Raw genomic sequence first — 14286 nt, forward strand, 5'->3', positions numbered from 1 at the left:
GCCCTTGTCATAATCAATTTTTATGTAATACATAATTAATTATTACACGCAGGTCTAAACTAATGGATCATTCAAAAAATATATTGAAGAAGCAAGCTTAGCTTACCTGAGATATACATAACTCCAGAATAAATGACCCATATCTTGGCTCTACATCTATAAACACAATTATTTATGTGCTAACCTATTACTTCAAGGTCATTTGTGAGATTTGCTTGTTTTTATTCTAGTCCGTTTTTTTGACCCCTGTTACCTTGTGTTTCTTTTGGATGAAAAGGAAAATTTCTGTCATCTCTATTGGTGGTTTTTTTGCTCACCAGCTGGCATAGCCTCTGAGAGCCAAGACAAATTTCACACACAACTTACAATTTACAACTTGGACCAACTTGTAAGCCAAATTTAGATTTGGTGGGATCCACTTTGCATTAACCCCTTCAGGCCAAATTTTTCAGATTGGTTCAGACCGTTCTTGGACCGTTCTTGGTCCGGTCTTCCCACTGTCAGACCGCTCAAGGGTCCGGTCCCCTAAATTTCCCACAAACCAGTTTTAGGCACGTGCAATGCACGTGACAAACAGCATGGACAGCTGTGATCCCCGTCTAACCATAACAATTTTCTCATTAATTACATAAAAAATATCATAAAAGATATCTTTACGGCACATGATTGCCGAATTAAGTTCAAGTTTTGGCATTTTACATTAAAAACCCTAACTAACGTTAAAAACTTACATTGGGACATGTCTCGTATTTAATTTTTTTTATTTTTCTTCCCGGGTCAGAGAGACCATGGACCTCGCGCTCCTCGCCCTCCCCTCGTTCCCGTCACCGCCAGTTACGCTTCTTCCCCTCCTTAAAACACCATCGTGAGACCGCTCCCAACCATGAGGCGACCCCGAGGACTCGCCGTGGAATTCGTCGCCATTCTCTCCGCGATCCGATCTCTGACCACCATCTCGATCCCTTCCACCCCGCTTTGATCGGCTTTTTTTCGCTCTTTTTTCCCCTCCATTTTTTCACCGTTCTCGGGGGCGTTTCGATCGTCGATCGGCTCGAGGACCGGATCGGATGCGCGTGGGCGGAGGCGGAGGAGGGGGCGGGCGGCTGGTTCGGGCGGCGCGATGGGTTTCGACGGCGACGGTGACGGCGGGGAGGGGGATGGAATGTCGTCGGTGAGGGACGTGTCGATCAACGGCCTGACGATGAAGACCGCCGAGGTGGAGGCAAAGCTTGATGAGGGCAATATCCAGGATGCAGAGTCGTCGCTGAGGGAAGGGCTCTCCCTCAATTACGAGGTTCCTTTTCTCCTTTTCTTTTCCAATAAAGTCCAATTTATTTAGGGTTGGTTGGCACGATCTCTCTCAAGTTTGATTCTTGAGCGTCTGGTTGTTTGAGTTGAGAACAATAATGGTGTTTTTCCTAAGTGGTTTGGTACCATTGGCATAATGACGCATTCTTCTTGCAGTACCGAGGCACAAAGTTTGGACATTTACGCGGGAAATTTATTCCCAATATATTGTCAGTGATTGTGGATAAATGAAGACTGAAACGAACCAACATCAGGATATAATGGAATAATTTTCTTCCTTTTTAATAAAATAAATAGTTGATTGTGGGAGCTCTAGCACGTGGAAGATTCTGAAGCTAGACTCTAGCATGTGGAAGATTCTGAAGCTGGAGTGGAACCTTATATTGCAGAGATGGACGGCGAAGGGGAAATTATCATTGAATTGAAAGCTGTTTAGCTCAAAATGTCGTGAGAATATGCAACTTATTTTGAGATGTTTATGGAATCTGACTGATTTCATGGATACAATGTTAATTGTCAATTGACACCAACTCTCAGACTTTTGCCACTTTTCTATCTAGGGCAAGTTTGGGCGAGAGAGGGGTCATTGTGGCAGGTTGGAGACGGATTTGTACTATACAGTAGTAAAGATTGTCTTATCCTGTAGTTAAGTTCTTACTTCCCGGTTCAAACTATATTTGCATGTATTGGAGTTGCAGAAAGATATGATCTAGGTGTGGGAGTGGGGAGGAAGCTGTCATTGATGCTACTAATATGGATACTTGGTCAATAATTACATACTAATAAATCATTTTTTTATTGACAAGTTCACTATAGTCTATTTGAAATTGGGAAGTAAATAAAATGAGCATTATAGTATATAATTTACTGTTTGGATGATTGATGTAGTTTTTATTTGATAGTAATAGCTGTATAAGTGGGAGCCTGAATGAGTTCTCAAAATAGACAATAGTCTAGGTTGAGGGTAGGCACACTAATGTTAATGCCCATACAAGGCAGGTATAAATTCAGTGGGTTAGAGGAGCTCCCACTTATATGAATTCATATATTTTAAGTTTTCAGCTATCGTGTTGCCCAAGATAACAACCCAGGGGGGGGGTGAATTAGGTTTTCTAAATTTTTAGGATCTTAATTAAGTTGATAGATGGGTAAATTATTTTGGTTTGTGTTAGAGCATATAAGTGCAGTGGAAGCAAAAATAACACAATGCAAACACAAAAGAGCTATAGTAGTTCGGTGCACCCCAAGGCACCTACATTCACTTCCCAAGCGTCCCTTTGGGAATTCACTATGATCCCTCGGATTGCAGTTGGATTGTTTTATCGGGCTCACAATCCAAAAATCCTACAATTGGTTTTACGGGATCACCAGTTAAACCTAACCGTTGATTTTACGGATTCACCAACAACCTATACCGTTGGTTTTACGGGGTCACTAACAAACCTTACAAAGAAAGATAGAGAAAAAATTTGAAGCTCCTAAATGAGCAAGTAATACAATTATACACTAAGAGAAGAGGTAAGAATATAGTTATTGCTTTGTAGATTGCTTTTCTCTTCTTTGCCAAGGTTGCTTCACTCCTCAAGAGGTTGGTAGAGCTCTTGAAGACATTTGAAGATTGCTCAACCACCTTCTTTCAGAATTTGAATGAAGCAATTAAATGTAGAACACTTGAACTTTCTTTTCTCTTGAATACACTCTTGATTTTTTTCAAAAGATTTCTTTCTCTTGATGAATAGTGTCCCTTAAATACTTCTTTAATCCCTATTGGTCACTTTCTAGCTGCTGGAATGGAAAAATTAGCCGTTTCTAGTCGTTGGAGCACCAAAAAGTACATCTGCAGAATTAGCCGTTATGTTGTTAGTCGTGCCGGGGTCGACCTGAGTAAATCTGCAGTCGGCTCGAGTTACTGTTCCATAGGCTAAGGTCGACTCATGTTTTCCTAGGATCGACTCCACCTTGGCTGGGGTCGACCCGAACTTGGCTGGGATCGACCCTCTCAGGAAATCCAGAGAGTTGTTTTTCTTACACTTTAGGCTGGGGTCGACTCAATTTTTCTTGGGGTCGACTTGAGCTACAGTGGGGTCGACTCGAGCTTAGCTGGGGTCGGCCCTCTTAGAAATCCAGAGACTTATTTTTCTGATGTTTCAAGCTGGGGTCGACTCAAGCTTAACTGGGGTCGACTCCAACTATCTTGGGGTCGGCTCTGACATTGATTCCAGAGAGCTGCTTTCTTGTGAAACTTATTGGGGTCGACTCAAGCTTCAATGCTGATTTTTGGGGTCGACTGCTTTCTTGTGAAACTTATTGGGGTCGACTCAAGCTTTAATGCTGATTTTTGGGGTCGACTCGAGCTTGTGCCAGGCATGCCAAATGTGCCAGAAGTGCCAGGGTCGACACCAATTCTTTTGGGGTCGACTCCAACTTTGTGCCAAGTGTTCAACAATGTACCATAGCATGCCAAAACGTGCCAATTGTATCAGAGTCGACTCCAAACTTCCTGGGGTCGACTCTAATCCTGTTTTTTTGCATCTTAAGGTTAGTTTAGCTCATTAAATCAATAAAAGAAGATTCCAATGAACCTAGGATAAATGGCACACACAAGCTTCATCACTTTGACTAGTAAAAGGATAAAATTGCCCCTTATGAAGAAAACTTCACTCTTAATTATGTCAAACTGAAAATTAGATTTTTCCAAGTTCTTCTAAAAGATTTATCCTAAGATGAGTTCTTGAGAGTCCTTTTTAAGAGTGTATTATGAATATATCGAATATGTATAGCTTCTTTCTTCCTTGAGTGTTTATATACTTAGTTATTTGAATTAATCGCTTTAGCACTTCCATATGCCCTTAATGGCTTAGTAAACATCAAAATAACATTAAGATTCTCAATCTCCCCCTTTTTGATGATTACAAAACATTTCATATTGTCAATTTGCCATTCGTACGAAAAATTGAGTTTAACATTCATAAGGTGCTTTTGGTTTAAGAGTTTCAAAATAGTCCAATTCAGAATTTATATCAATGAACCAAGAGCTCCTTCTATCTTATTCAAATTGATGCCAAATGTATTTTAGCTTTGCTCCCCCTATCTCTTATGTTTCATTAAGTCAACATTTTCAAAAGTTTGTGCCAAATTAAGAGTTTCAAGTTATGTATCGAGGTAAGAAAAATTTCTATGATTGTGTGCCAAATGCTTATGTATCATACTTTCTTATATATCTTGGCTTATGCATTGTGAATTCTCATGTATCATAAGTTAAGTGTCATGAATTCCCATGTATCAAGATTTTAAAATTCAGCTTTTTTATTTAATGAAAATTCAGATTTGCATCTTGTCAAAATTCTCCCCCTTAAGTATAAATTTTCTCCCTTATATTTTTCTTCATATATTTTCTCCCTTATAGAATTTTCCACTTATATTTTTCTCCATATATTTTCTTCCTTATATTTTTCTCCCTCTTTTTGTCATCATCAAAAAGAATATATAGTACTGAAGTAAATCATATTGCAATGACAAAGATCATAAAAAAAAAACATTGTATTTCATAAATGCAAAATTACAATGTTCCAAAATGCCATAAAAGATACCATTGTTTACAATCAACAAAAGGCAAAATACATAAAGAACTAGAACAGCTCTAGGCACTAGTCTAGATGTGCTTTTGTAGTGCTATCAGTAGGCCTAGAAGCATCCAATGGCTGTGACTTGGCTCTAGATCTCCTAGTGTAGGTGGCGAGAGGAGGTCTGGTCTGTGAGCCCTATGAACTGGCTGGCTCTATGCTGAGATCTCTGACTCAGCTGCTCGAGACCTAAGGGGACCATAGAGCTCTCTCTATAGTAGTCATCCGATCTGAGAGGCTCGTCACTTGTGTGGATACTCTCCTGATCTGAGTCGTAATGCTGTCCAGCTGACTCATCATCCTATCTGAGAGACTCATCACCTGAGCCGATACTATCTCTGTCATCCTACTCTAGTACTCTTCTGTGTAGCCAGTAGGTGCAGATGATGAAGATCCTGCCTCTGCATGTGATGAAGGATGGTCGACAGGTATCTCAGGCTCTGGAATGGAGTCTTCAGGCTCTGGTGCTTGTGGCCCTGCACCTTCGCGCAGCCAGTGACCATCCAGCTTCTCGTACCCCATGCGCTGAAGTGATCGTGCAGTGTAGGTGTCAGTATGCAATAAATCTCTGGAGATCTCTCCCACTAGACATATGTCATACTGTTTAAAAATCAGTGTGAGTACCATGCCATAGGGTAAAGAAGCCTTCGCCCTAGTCACGGTCTCATGCATCTGTCTGATCATCATCGTCGGGAGATTCAGGGAAATGCCCTGAATGACATGCTCCATGATCGTTAGGTCTTGCTCAGACACATATAATGTGTTCGCAAAACTGCTCTCCCAAGTGCAGGAGAATCGCACAAATAGTAAAACTTGGGAGTCCAAGGTCGAATCCTCAGGGAACGGTATATGTATTATTAGCGTAATTTCAGATGATTTTCAGAATTAAAAACAATGAATAATATGTAAATAAACAAAGTTCAATAAAATAGAGAGATGGTTAGGGATCTGGAATCCTCCTTGATGATATTGCATCCAAGAAATAAACTCTATGGTTCTTGATTAAAGATTAATGGTAGGATAGATCTAATCATGGTATATGTTTCATGAACATATAAATTCAATTTCTAAGCATTCATCGTGCTTACTACGTCTACGACGAATTAAATACTAAAGCAATTTATATATCAATAGACATAAGCCATTAAAGAACTATTGACATAATAATTGTGCATGAATCAAGAACATATCAGTAGCTATAAATCATTTAAAGCAAAAGTTCAGAGTTACTTCAAAGAGCAATACATCAAAGGTTTCTCCATCACCCTTCTTAAGAAATCAGCCACTCATTTCAAACATTAGCCTCCCTCTCTCTTTTTCTTTTCGGAAACAGGGCATCCCCTGTTTCTTCTCTTTTTTTTTTTTTGAATGGCTGCCTCCTCTGTTTTTCCGAATGAGACATATCAGCCCTCTTCTTCCAGCCGAGAGCTTCCCCCTTTGTAGTTCGCGAGAGCCCTAAAGCTCCCCGAGAATGGGCGCGAATGGCTGGGATGAGGAGATGTGAACGCGGAGCCTGCTGTGACGCTCGGATGCGCCGTGAACGGATCGATGGATGGACGCGGATGAGCTGGAAAGATCGCGAACTCCGAAAGCTGCGGACGCTGAAGAAGCGGACTGATGGATTGCTAATCCGGAAGCTGATTCGGAGGAACGGACCGAGTGGATGCATCGCTGGAGGAAGCGGATCGCGGAATGATGCGGATTCGGAAGCTGGCCACACGGAAGAATCTGCTGAGATGCAGGGACGCGGACGCGGAAAGGAGCTGATCGCACATGGAGAGGAAGTTGGGACGCTGGAAGGCTGGAACGCGGAGATGCTCGGGAGATCTGATCGTGAATTCGGGAGATAGAGCTTGTGAGATGTGTGGGAGGATCAGTCGGATGCGTGGGATCGCACGCGGACGAAAGCTGGGACGTTGCAGTGGATGCGGAAACGAAAGATTGTGGGGTGCTGGAATTTGGATGTGATCACGGATGGCTGAATATGGAAGGACGTCGATCGTGGGATGTTGGCGATGTGATGCATCGCGGGATGAAGTCAGGATGCAGGCCCTGGGAGATGCTGTAAACGCACCGATGGAGCGGGAGAATCACAAACGGGCGGTTGGGATTCGGATGACGCGCTAGTGGGGAGAGAAATCTGGAAACGCGTGAGAGTTGGATGCTTGGGCTCACGGAAGAAGCTGAGATGCTTGAACACGGAGATGCTCGCGAACGGCTGGATGAAGCTGTGGATGCGGAAAAGCTGGGAGCAGGGCCTTGGACGCGGGAACCTGAGATCTGGGAGGTGGATCACGGACATCTGGGGGATCTGATCGCAAATCCGGAAGCATGGGATGCAGATGGGGAAGGAATCACGGATACGGAGGATGCTTCGCGGAAGAATGAAGCTGCGACGAAGTGGACGGGTGTAGACATGCGCTGCTCGAGTGCAAATGTGCTTGACTAGGTTTAATTATGCTCCAGCGTGATCAGGCTTGGGGTCATGCATCATCTCAATTTGTACCAAATGTGCATTTAAACTCTGATTTACGATGATCTGTGCCAAATAAAAATATAAAATTAATGCAAACACTTTTATCATTATTTATTAGCAATAAAACTAATTTAAGTGATGTGTATATCGCACTTTTGTGCTCTCATCACACCCCCCAACTAACTTATTGCTAGTCTCTAGCAATTAACGAGCAAATAATAAAATGAGAGTGCAAAAGATGTGGTTTAACCTATGAATTTTTATTGAAGCTAAAGTCATAAAACTAAGATATGTACCCACTTTCGTAGGGAATCACGATTGCACTTAGCACGTGCAATAAGCCGTTAAACCCCTAGGTTATCCTAGTGGACGAGTGTTGTCTCGAGAGGGTTTGCAGAGATGTTACCCACAAACATCATGAGTGATATGACATGACATGAGATGCTAATAAAAATATGAAATAAATCCTAAGCCAATACACATGTAATTAATATATATATATATATATATATATTTTTCAAGCATGACAACTATCAAAGCAAGAAAAATATGATCAAGTAGTGTGCATAAAATCGTATGACTTTCTCAGAGTACTAATACCTCCACCACAACAGGGCACCGCCCGAGTTTTAGGCGCACTACTCAAGTTCACAAGTGTTTTCTACAGTTTGTTAGAATCTGATCCATCGAATTTTCAGAATATCACATGTTGTCTAAATTTGTCAAGAATAGTTCGCATATAAAGAAAGAGCTATCAATCCCTACTAAACAACCCAGGTACATAGAGGTCCAACACAATGGAATCAAACCAGCCATTACCACGTCACTGGGTTCAGTCTGACCAACCTATTCATGCTTATTTTTGTTTCTTTTTTTTTCAACACATATGATGACTACAGCTGTCCAACCCCATTAGGCTCTAGTAAGGTCTATGTAGCGAGCTTTCAGCCAATGATCCCCGATCCAATTGGCTCAAGACATTAGGTGAAACACCCCTCAGACTTAATTACTCGAACCAGACTGCGCCACGAGGCCAGACTTATCATCATAAGTATTTTATTATTATTATTTTTTATTTTATTATTTTTTAATAATAATTATGCAAGAAAAGAGAAGATAGACTAAACCATATAGATATTTTTATTATATACGTGACTGCATCGTGACTATAGGTCAACCAAAGTCGGATCATAAGGCACCTAAGTAATCTAGCCGGGACATTCAACCTCTATCTGTATGTGAAAAACCAAATCATGAATCTTATGGTACGAACAAGGATACTCGTACTTCTTTAACGGATAAGGCTAACAAAAATGGCAGTTAACAAATGTGAACCCCTGATGCCTTTCTATTGTCATTAAGTACACGTGCGGGGATCTAATAATAGGTCTCTGATCAGTCATAGTATGCATGTATTTCTTGCCTTAATAGTTGCACAACTCAATATGAAAATACATGTGCATTTGCTCAGAAAAGAAAAGTAATAAAATAAATCAAATGCAAAACAAAAGCTCTCTTTTTATTTTTTTTATTTTTTTAAGAACAAAATATTTTTCTCCCCCTAACTTAAACATTGCATTGTCCTCAATGTAATAGATACAAGAAAACTATATATGAGAGACAATAGAGAAAATAATATTGGAGAGAAGAGGAATACCTTAAGCTGCTGATATCCAGAAAGAAGACCTACAAAATAAGAAGAAAACTAGAAATAAAAGAAAAAATAATTCTAACTAATATACACATAGCTTTGCCGTCATGCTCAGTCATAAGAAGGCTCCCCCAAGGAAAAGGAGTTCTCTTCATCTGCAAAATTATCAAGAAAAGGTTTTAACCTGTGTCCATTTACCTTAAAATATTACCATCCTGTGGATTCTCAATCTCAACCGTCCTATGTGGAAAAACAATTTTTATAATGTAAGGACCTGTCTATCTCGATCGCAACTTACCAGAAAATAGATGTAAGCGGAAATCATATAAAAGAACTTTTTGCAAAGGTTCGAAGACTTTTTTTAAAATTGATTTGTCGTGTAAATCTTCATTCGTTCTTTGCAAATTTTAGCATTATCATAAGCATCTCTGCGAATCTCAGTAAGCTCGTTCAATTGCAATTTTCTAGCTAGACCGGCATCTTGTAAATCAAAATTCAATTTTCTAATTGCCCAATACGATTATGCTCTATTTCTACAGGCAGATGACACGCTTTTCCGTAGACTAGCCGGTATAAAAAGGAGACATGCTAAGAATAGTTTTGTATGCAGTATGATAAGCCCATAATGCATCTGATAGTTTCGAGGACCAATCTTTTCGTGATGGGTTCACCGTTTTCTCTAAAATACGCTTGATCTCCCTATTGGCTAACTCTACCTGGCCACTAGTTTGCGGATGATATGGGGTAGCAAAACTTTGTGAGTGACACCATACTTTTTTAATAAGATCTCGAAAGGCTTATTACAAAAGTGCTTTCCATCATCACTAATTATGACCTTAGGCATCCCAGATCGTGAAAAAATATTTTTTTTTAAAAACTTTAGGATAGGTTTGTGATCATTGGTCCTACAAGTGATAGCCTCTACCCATTTGGACACATAATCAATACCGACCAAAATGTACTCATATCCAAAAGATGGTGGGAATGGGCCCATAAAATCAATGCCCCAACAATCGAAAATCTCGATAACAGTAATGGGCTGAAGAGGCATCATTTGCCTACGGGTTAGACTTCCAATACGTTGACATGGATCACATGTCTTGCAGAACTCGTGGGCATCTTTGAACATAGTAGGCCAATAGAAACCACATAGCAAGATCTTTGCAGCGGTTTTCTTAGAAGCAAAGTGTCCACCACAAGCATCAATATGCGCAGAAAGAGAGTATGCTTTGTATATCATGATCCGGTATGCATCGTCTGAAGATTTGATCATTGCAATACTTAAACAAATATGGTTCGTCATAGTAATAATTCTTCACCTCGCGCCAATTTTTTTTTTTATTTATCGACCTCCAATGCTCCGGAATTCGGTTTGTAACAAGAAAATTTACAATATCAGCATACCATGGCATAGTAGAAAGTGCAAACAACTGCTCTTCAGGGAATGAATCCTTGATGGGAAACTGTGACACCGAATCATGAAAACTAGCCATGATAAATGGTCAGCAACCATATTCTCTACTTCCTTTTTATCTTTGATAGTGATGTCAAATTCTTGGAGTAGAAAGTATCCATCGTATTAAGCGTGGTTTGGCCTCTTTCTTATCCAGCAAATATTTTAACGCTGCATGGTCCGTGAAGATAACAATAGGAGCACCAAGGATATAAGAGCGAAATTTGTCTAATGCAAATACTACTGCAAGCAATTCCTTCTTGGTGGTGGTGTAATTCATTTGAGCATCGTTTAAGGTTTTTGCTTGCATAGTAAATGACATATGGCTTATTATCCTTACGTTGTCCTAGGACAACTCCTATCGCATAGTCGCTAGCGTCGCACATGATCTCAAAAGGTAGTGACCAATTGGGTGGTCGCACGATGGGTGCAGTGCTAAGCATAGACTTCAACTTTTCGAATGCCTCTTGACAGGTTTCAGTCCAATTGAACGGTGTATCAAAGGATAGGAGGTTACATAATGGTCGAGCTATGACACTAAAGTCCTTGATGAACCTCCTATAAAATCTGGCGTGATCCAAAAATGATCTAACATCTCTAACCGTCTTGGGTGTAGGTAGCTTGGCGATTAAGTCAATCTTGGCTCTATCAACTTCCCATGCCCTTCGATAAAACAATGTGCCCAAGGACAATTCTTTTGGCACCATGAAGTGGCATTTCTTCTAATTCAGTATCAAATTCTTTTCCATACATCGAGCTAAGGCTGCTTGTAAATGAGACAGGCAATCATCAAATGAGTCGCTAAAAACGAAGAAGTCGTCCCATGAACACTTCTAAAACTTCTCGTTCATGTCTTCAAAAATGCTGAGCATGCATCTTTGTAATGTTGCAGGTGTATTATACAACCCGAATGGCATCCGACGGAAAGCGAATGTGCCAAAAGGACAAGTGAAGGTAGTCTTCTCTTGATCTTCTGGTGAAATCTCGATTTGGTAATATCCAGAATAGCCATCGAGAAAACAATGAAAATCGTACCCCGCAACTCTCTCCAACAGTTGGTCTAGAAAGGGTAGAGGAAGTGATCTGTCCTTGTGACCAAATTCAACTTTCGGTAGTCGACACACATGCACCAACTCGTCGGGATACAAGTTGGGACTAGTTCACCTTGTTCATTTTCTACTACCGTCAAACCCGACTTCTTAGGAACGACTTGAGTAGGGCTTACTCACTTGCTGTCGAAAATTGGGTAAATAATACCCACGTCAAGCAACTTGAGGACTTCTGCCTTAACCACATCTCTCATCGTAGGATTCAACCTTCACTGCATTTGCCTTGTGGTTTTGGCATTGTCCTCCAAATATATCCGGTGGCGTGCAAATTAATGGGCTAATCCCCTTCAAGTCTGCAATAGACCACCCTAAAGCTCCTTTATGATTCTTTAGAACACCAAGTAATTTTCTTTCTTGGGCATGATCAAGATCAGACGAGATGATTATAGGGAAAGGTGTCCTCGGGTCCAAGAAAGGCATACTTGAGTTTCTTCGGTAAAGGTTTTAACTCAAGCTTAGGTGCTTGTTCATAAGATGGTACTATCTTTGCCTCTCGAGGTGGCAGCTGTTCAAAATCTTCTACTTTTGGTTTCCATCCATTGATCATCATGGCATTCGAATAGTCCACGCTAGGTGTGACCAACAAATCATTTTCATCGGAGCCATTGGAACACCAATCAATTAAGCCATCGCCGGATGGGTCGTTAAATGCTTCAGCTAATAAATATTCTTCTGCGATGGTTTTCAACGCAATCAACCTCCTTATTCTCTTCGTGATCATCTGGGTTGCTTGCACACATTAAAATGTTCAGTTCCAGGGTCATGTTACCAAAGGAAAGCTTCATGATGCCATTTCTACAATTAATCAATGCATTAGAAGTTGCAAGGAATGGACGTCCTAAAATGACCGGAATTTGAGATTGTGAGTCTCAAGCCGGATGTGTGTCCAATACGATAAAGTCGACAAAAAAGTAGAACTTATCTACTTGGACCAATACATCCTCGATAATCCCCCTCGGGATCTTGATTGACCTGTCAGTTAATTGCAAAGTGACGGAGGTTGGCTTCAACTCACCTAAACTAAGTTGCTCATAGACAGAATATGGCAACAAATTCACACTCGCCCTAAATCTAACAATGCTCGCTTTATCCTAAAGTCGCCAATGATGCATGAGATGGTTGGGCAATCTGTATCTTTATATTTAGGGGAGAATGTTGTGCTGCAAAATAGCACTCATATTTTCAGTTAAAAGTGCTTTCTTCTTACATTTAATTGGTGCTTGACAGTACACAAGTCCTTCAAAAATTTGGCATATGAGGGTACTTGTTTGATTGCATCAAGAAGAGGTATGTTGATCTTTACCTGCTTAAAGAGCTCCAGAATTTCAGAATTAGGTTCGAGCTTTTGCAACGGCTTTAACCGTTGTGGAAAAGATGGAGGAAAAGGGCATTCAACTTTCTTAATAGAAGTTGGAACCTCAACTTCTTCTTTGTCCTTTTTATTGGGCTTTGGGGCACATCAAAATCAGAAGTGACTGCAGTCTCAATGGGATGGTCTGATCAATGACTTTTCTATTACGCAAAGTCATGATTCTCTTTGCATGCTCTGTATGTGAACTAGAAGAAGCCGTATTATTACTACCATGCACTTGTGGGTTAGGTTGGGGTTGAGCTGGAAGCTTACCCTTCTCCTGAGTACTTAGGACGGTAGTCAACATCGACAATTGGTTCTTATATCTTCAAAATTTCGAGTATTTTGAGCATTGATGTTGGGCTTGACTTTGTAGAAAAGATTGTATAGATTGCAAGGTATCCTCGATATTCGGCTTCTGAGAGGGTGGTGGTGTAAAAGTAGGATGTGTAGGTGTAGGAGCTGGATGGTATGACTGCTGAGGATGATCGTTTCTCCATCTAAAATTCGGATGATTCTTCTAACCAGGGTTATAGTATTCGAGAATGGATCATTATAAGGCTTCTGGTAGGAGTCATAGCATTTGCTTGATCGTGCAAGACTTCCTTGAATGCAGGTATGGTGGGGCAATCTGTAGTGGTATGACCAGACAAGTCGTAGATCCTACAACACTCGTTTCTGAGCTCTATAGTTTTGACAGGCTCAACCTTCCTAAGCTCAATTTCTTCTACTTTTCTAGTGAGGGCTGCCTTTTTAGCATGAAGATCATCCTCAGTTCTGAGGTTGTAAAGCCTCCCTGTCCAGAGCTAGTAGGCTTAGGCAAAGACTTATTGTTTCTATCCCCATTATCCCAAAGTTTGAGCAGTCTCAGCAAGGAAATCTAAATACTCCCATACCTCATCAGATTGTTTTCTAAAAATCTACCATTGCACATGGTCTCTATAAACTGTTTAACTGTGGAGATAAACTTTCATAGAAAAAGCTAATAGTTTCTCCAAGTTTCGAACCTATGATGAGGGCATAGAGAAGGTCTTTAAATCTCTCCCAACATTTATAAAAAATTTCATTATCTTTTTGTTTGAAAATTGCTGATATGCCTTTTTAGAAAGTTAGTCCTTTGTGGTGGGAAAGACTTTTTCAAAATTCTCTCTGCAATCTTTGCCAAGTTTTTATTGGATCTAGGTCGCCGTAAGGAGTTTAGCCATGGTTTTGGGCCTTAATCCTTTAGAGAGAAAGGAACAACGTCAGCTTGAGGACATCCTCAGGTGACGTTCGGCACTCTAAATGTAATGCTCAATTCTCAAAGTCTTTCAGA

General features: G+C 40.6%; 1 protein-coding gene and 1 pseudogene across 1 annotated transcript in view; both read left to right on the top strand.

The window, feature by feature from the left end:
* The first annotated feature begins 781 nt into the window (after positions 1 to 781).
* The window catches only part of LOC103697114 (protein NPG1-like), a 49524-nt gene continuing 36019 nt past the window's right edge, over positions 782 to 14286 (top strand). The window contains exon 1 of the mRNA XM_039118345.1: positions 782 to 1294. Coding sequence (XP_038974273.1) covers positions 1121 to 1294 — 174 coding nt within the window. The 5' untranslated portion in view covers positions 782 to 1120. The remainder of the gene's footprint in view (positions 1295 to 14286) is intronic.
* Positions 13976 to 14070, top strand: LOC120105669 (annotated as a pseudogene).

Source organism: Phoenix dactylifera, unplaced genomic scaffold (genome assembly GCF_009389715.1).
Source record: "Phoenix dactylifera cultivar Barhee BC4 unplaced genomic scaffold, palm_55x_up_171113_PBpolish2nd_filt_p 000340F, whole genome shotgun sequence".
Taxonomy (NCBI): domain Eukaryota; kingdom Viridiplantae; phylum Streptophyta; class Magnoliopsida; order Arecales; family Arecaceae; genus Phoenix; species Phoenix dactylifera.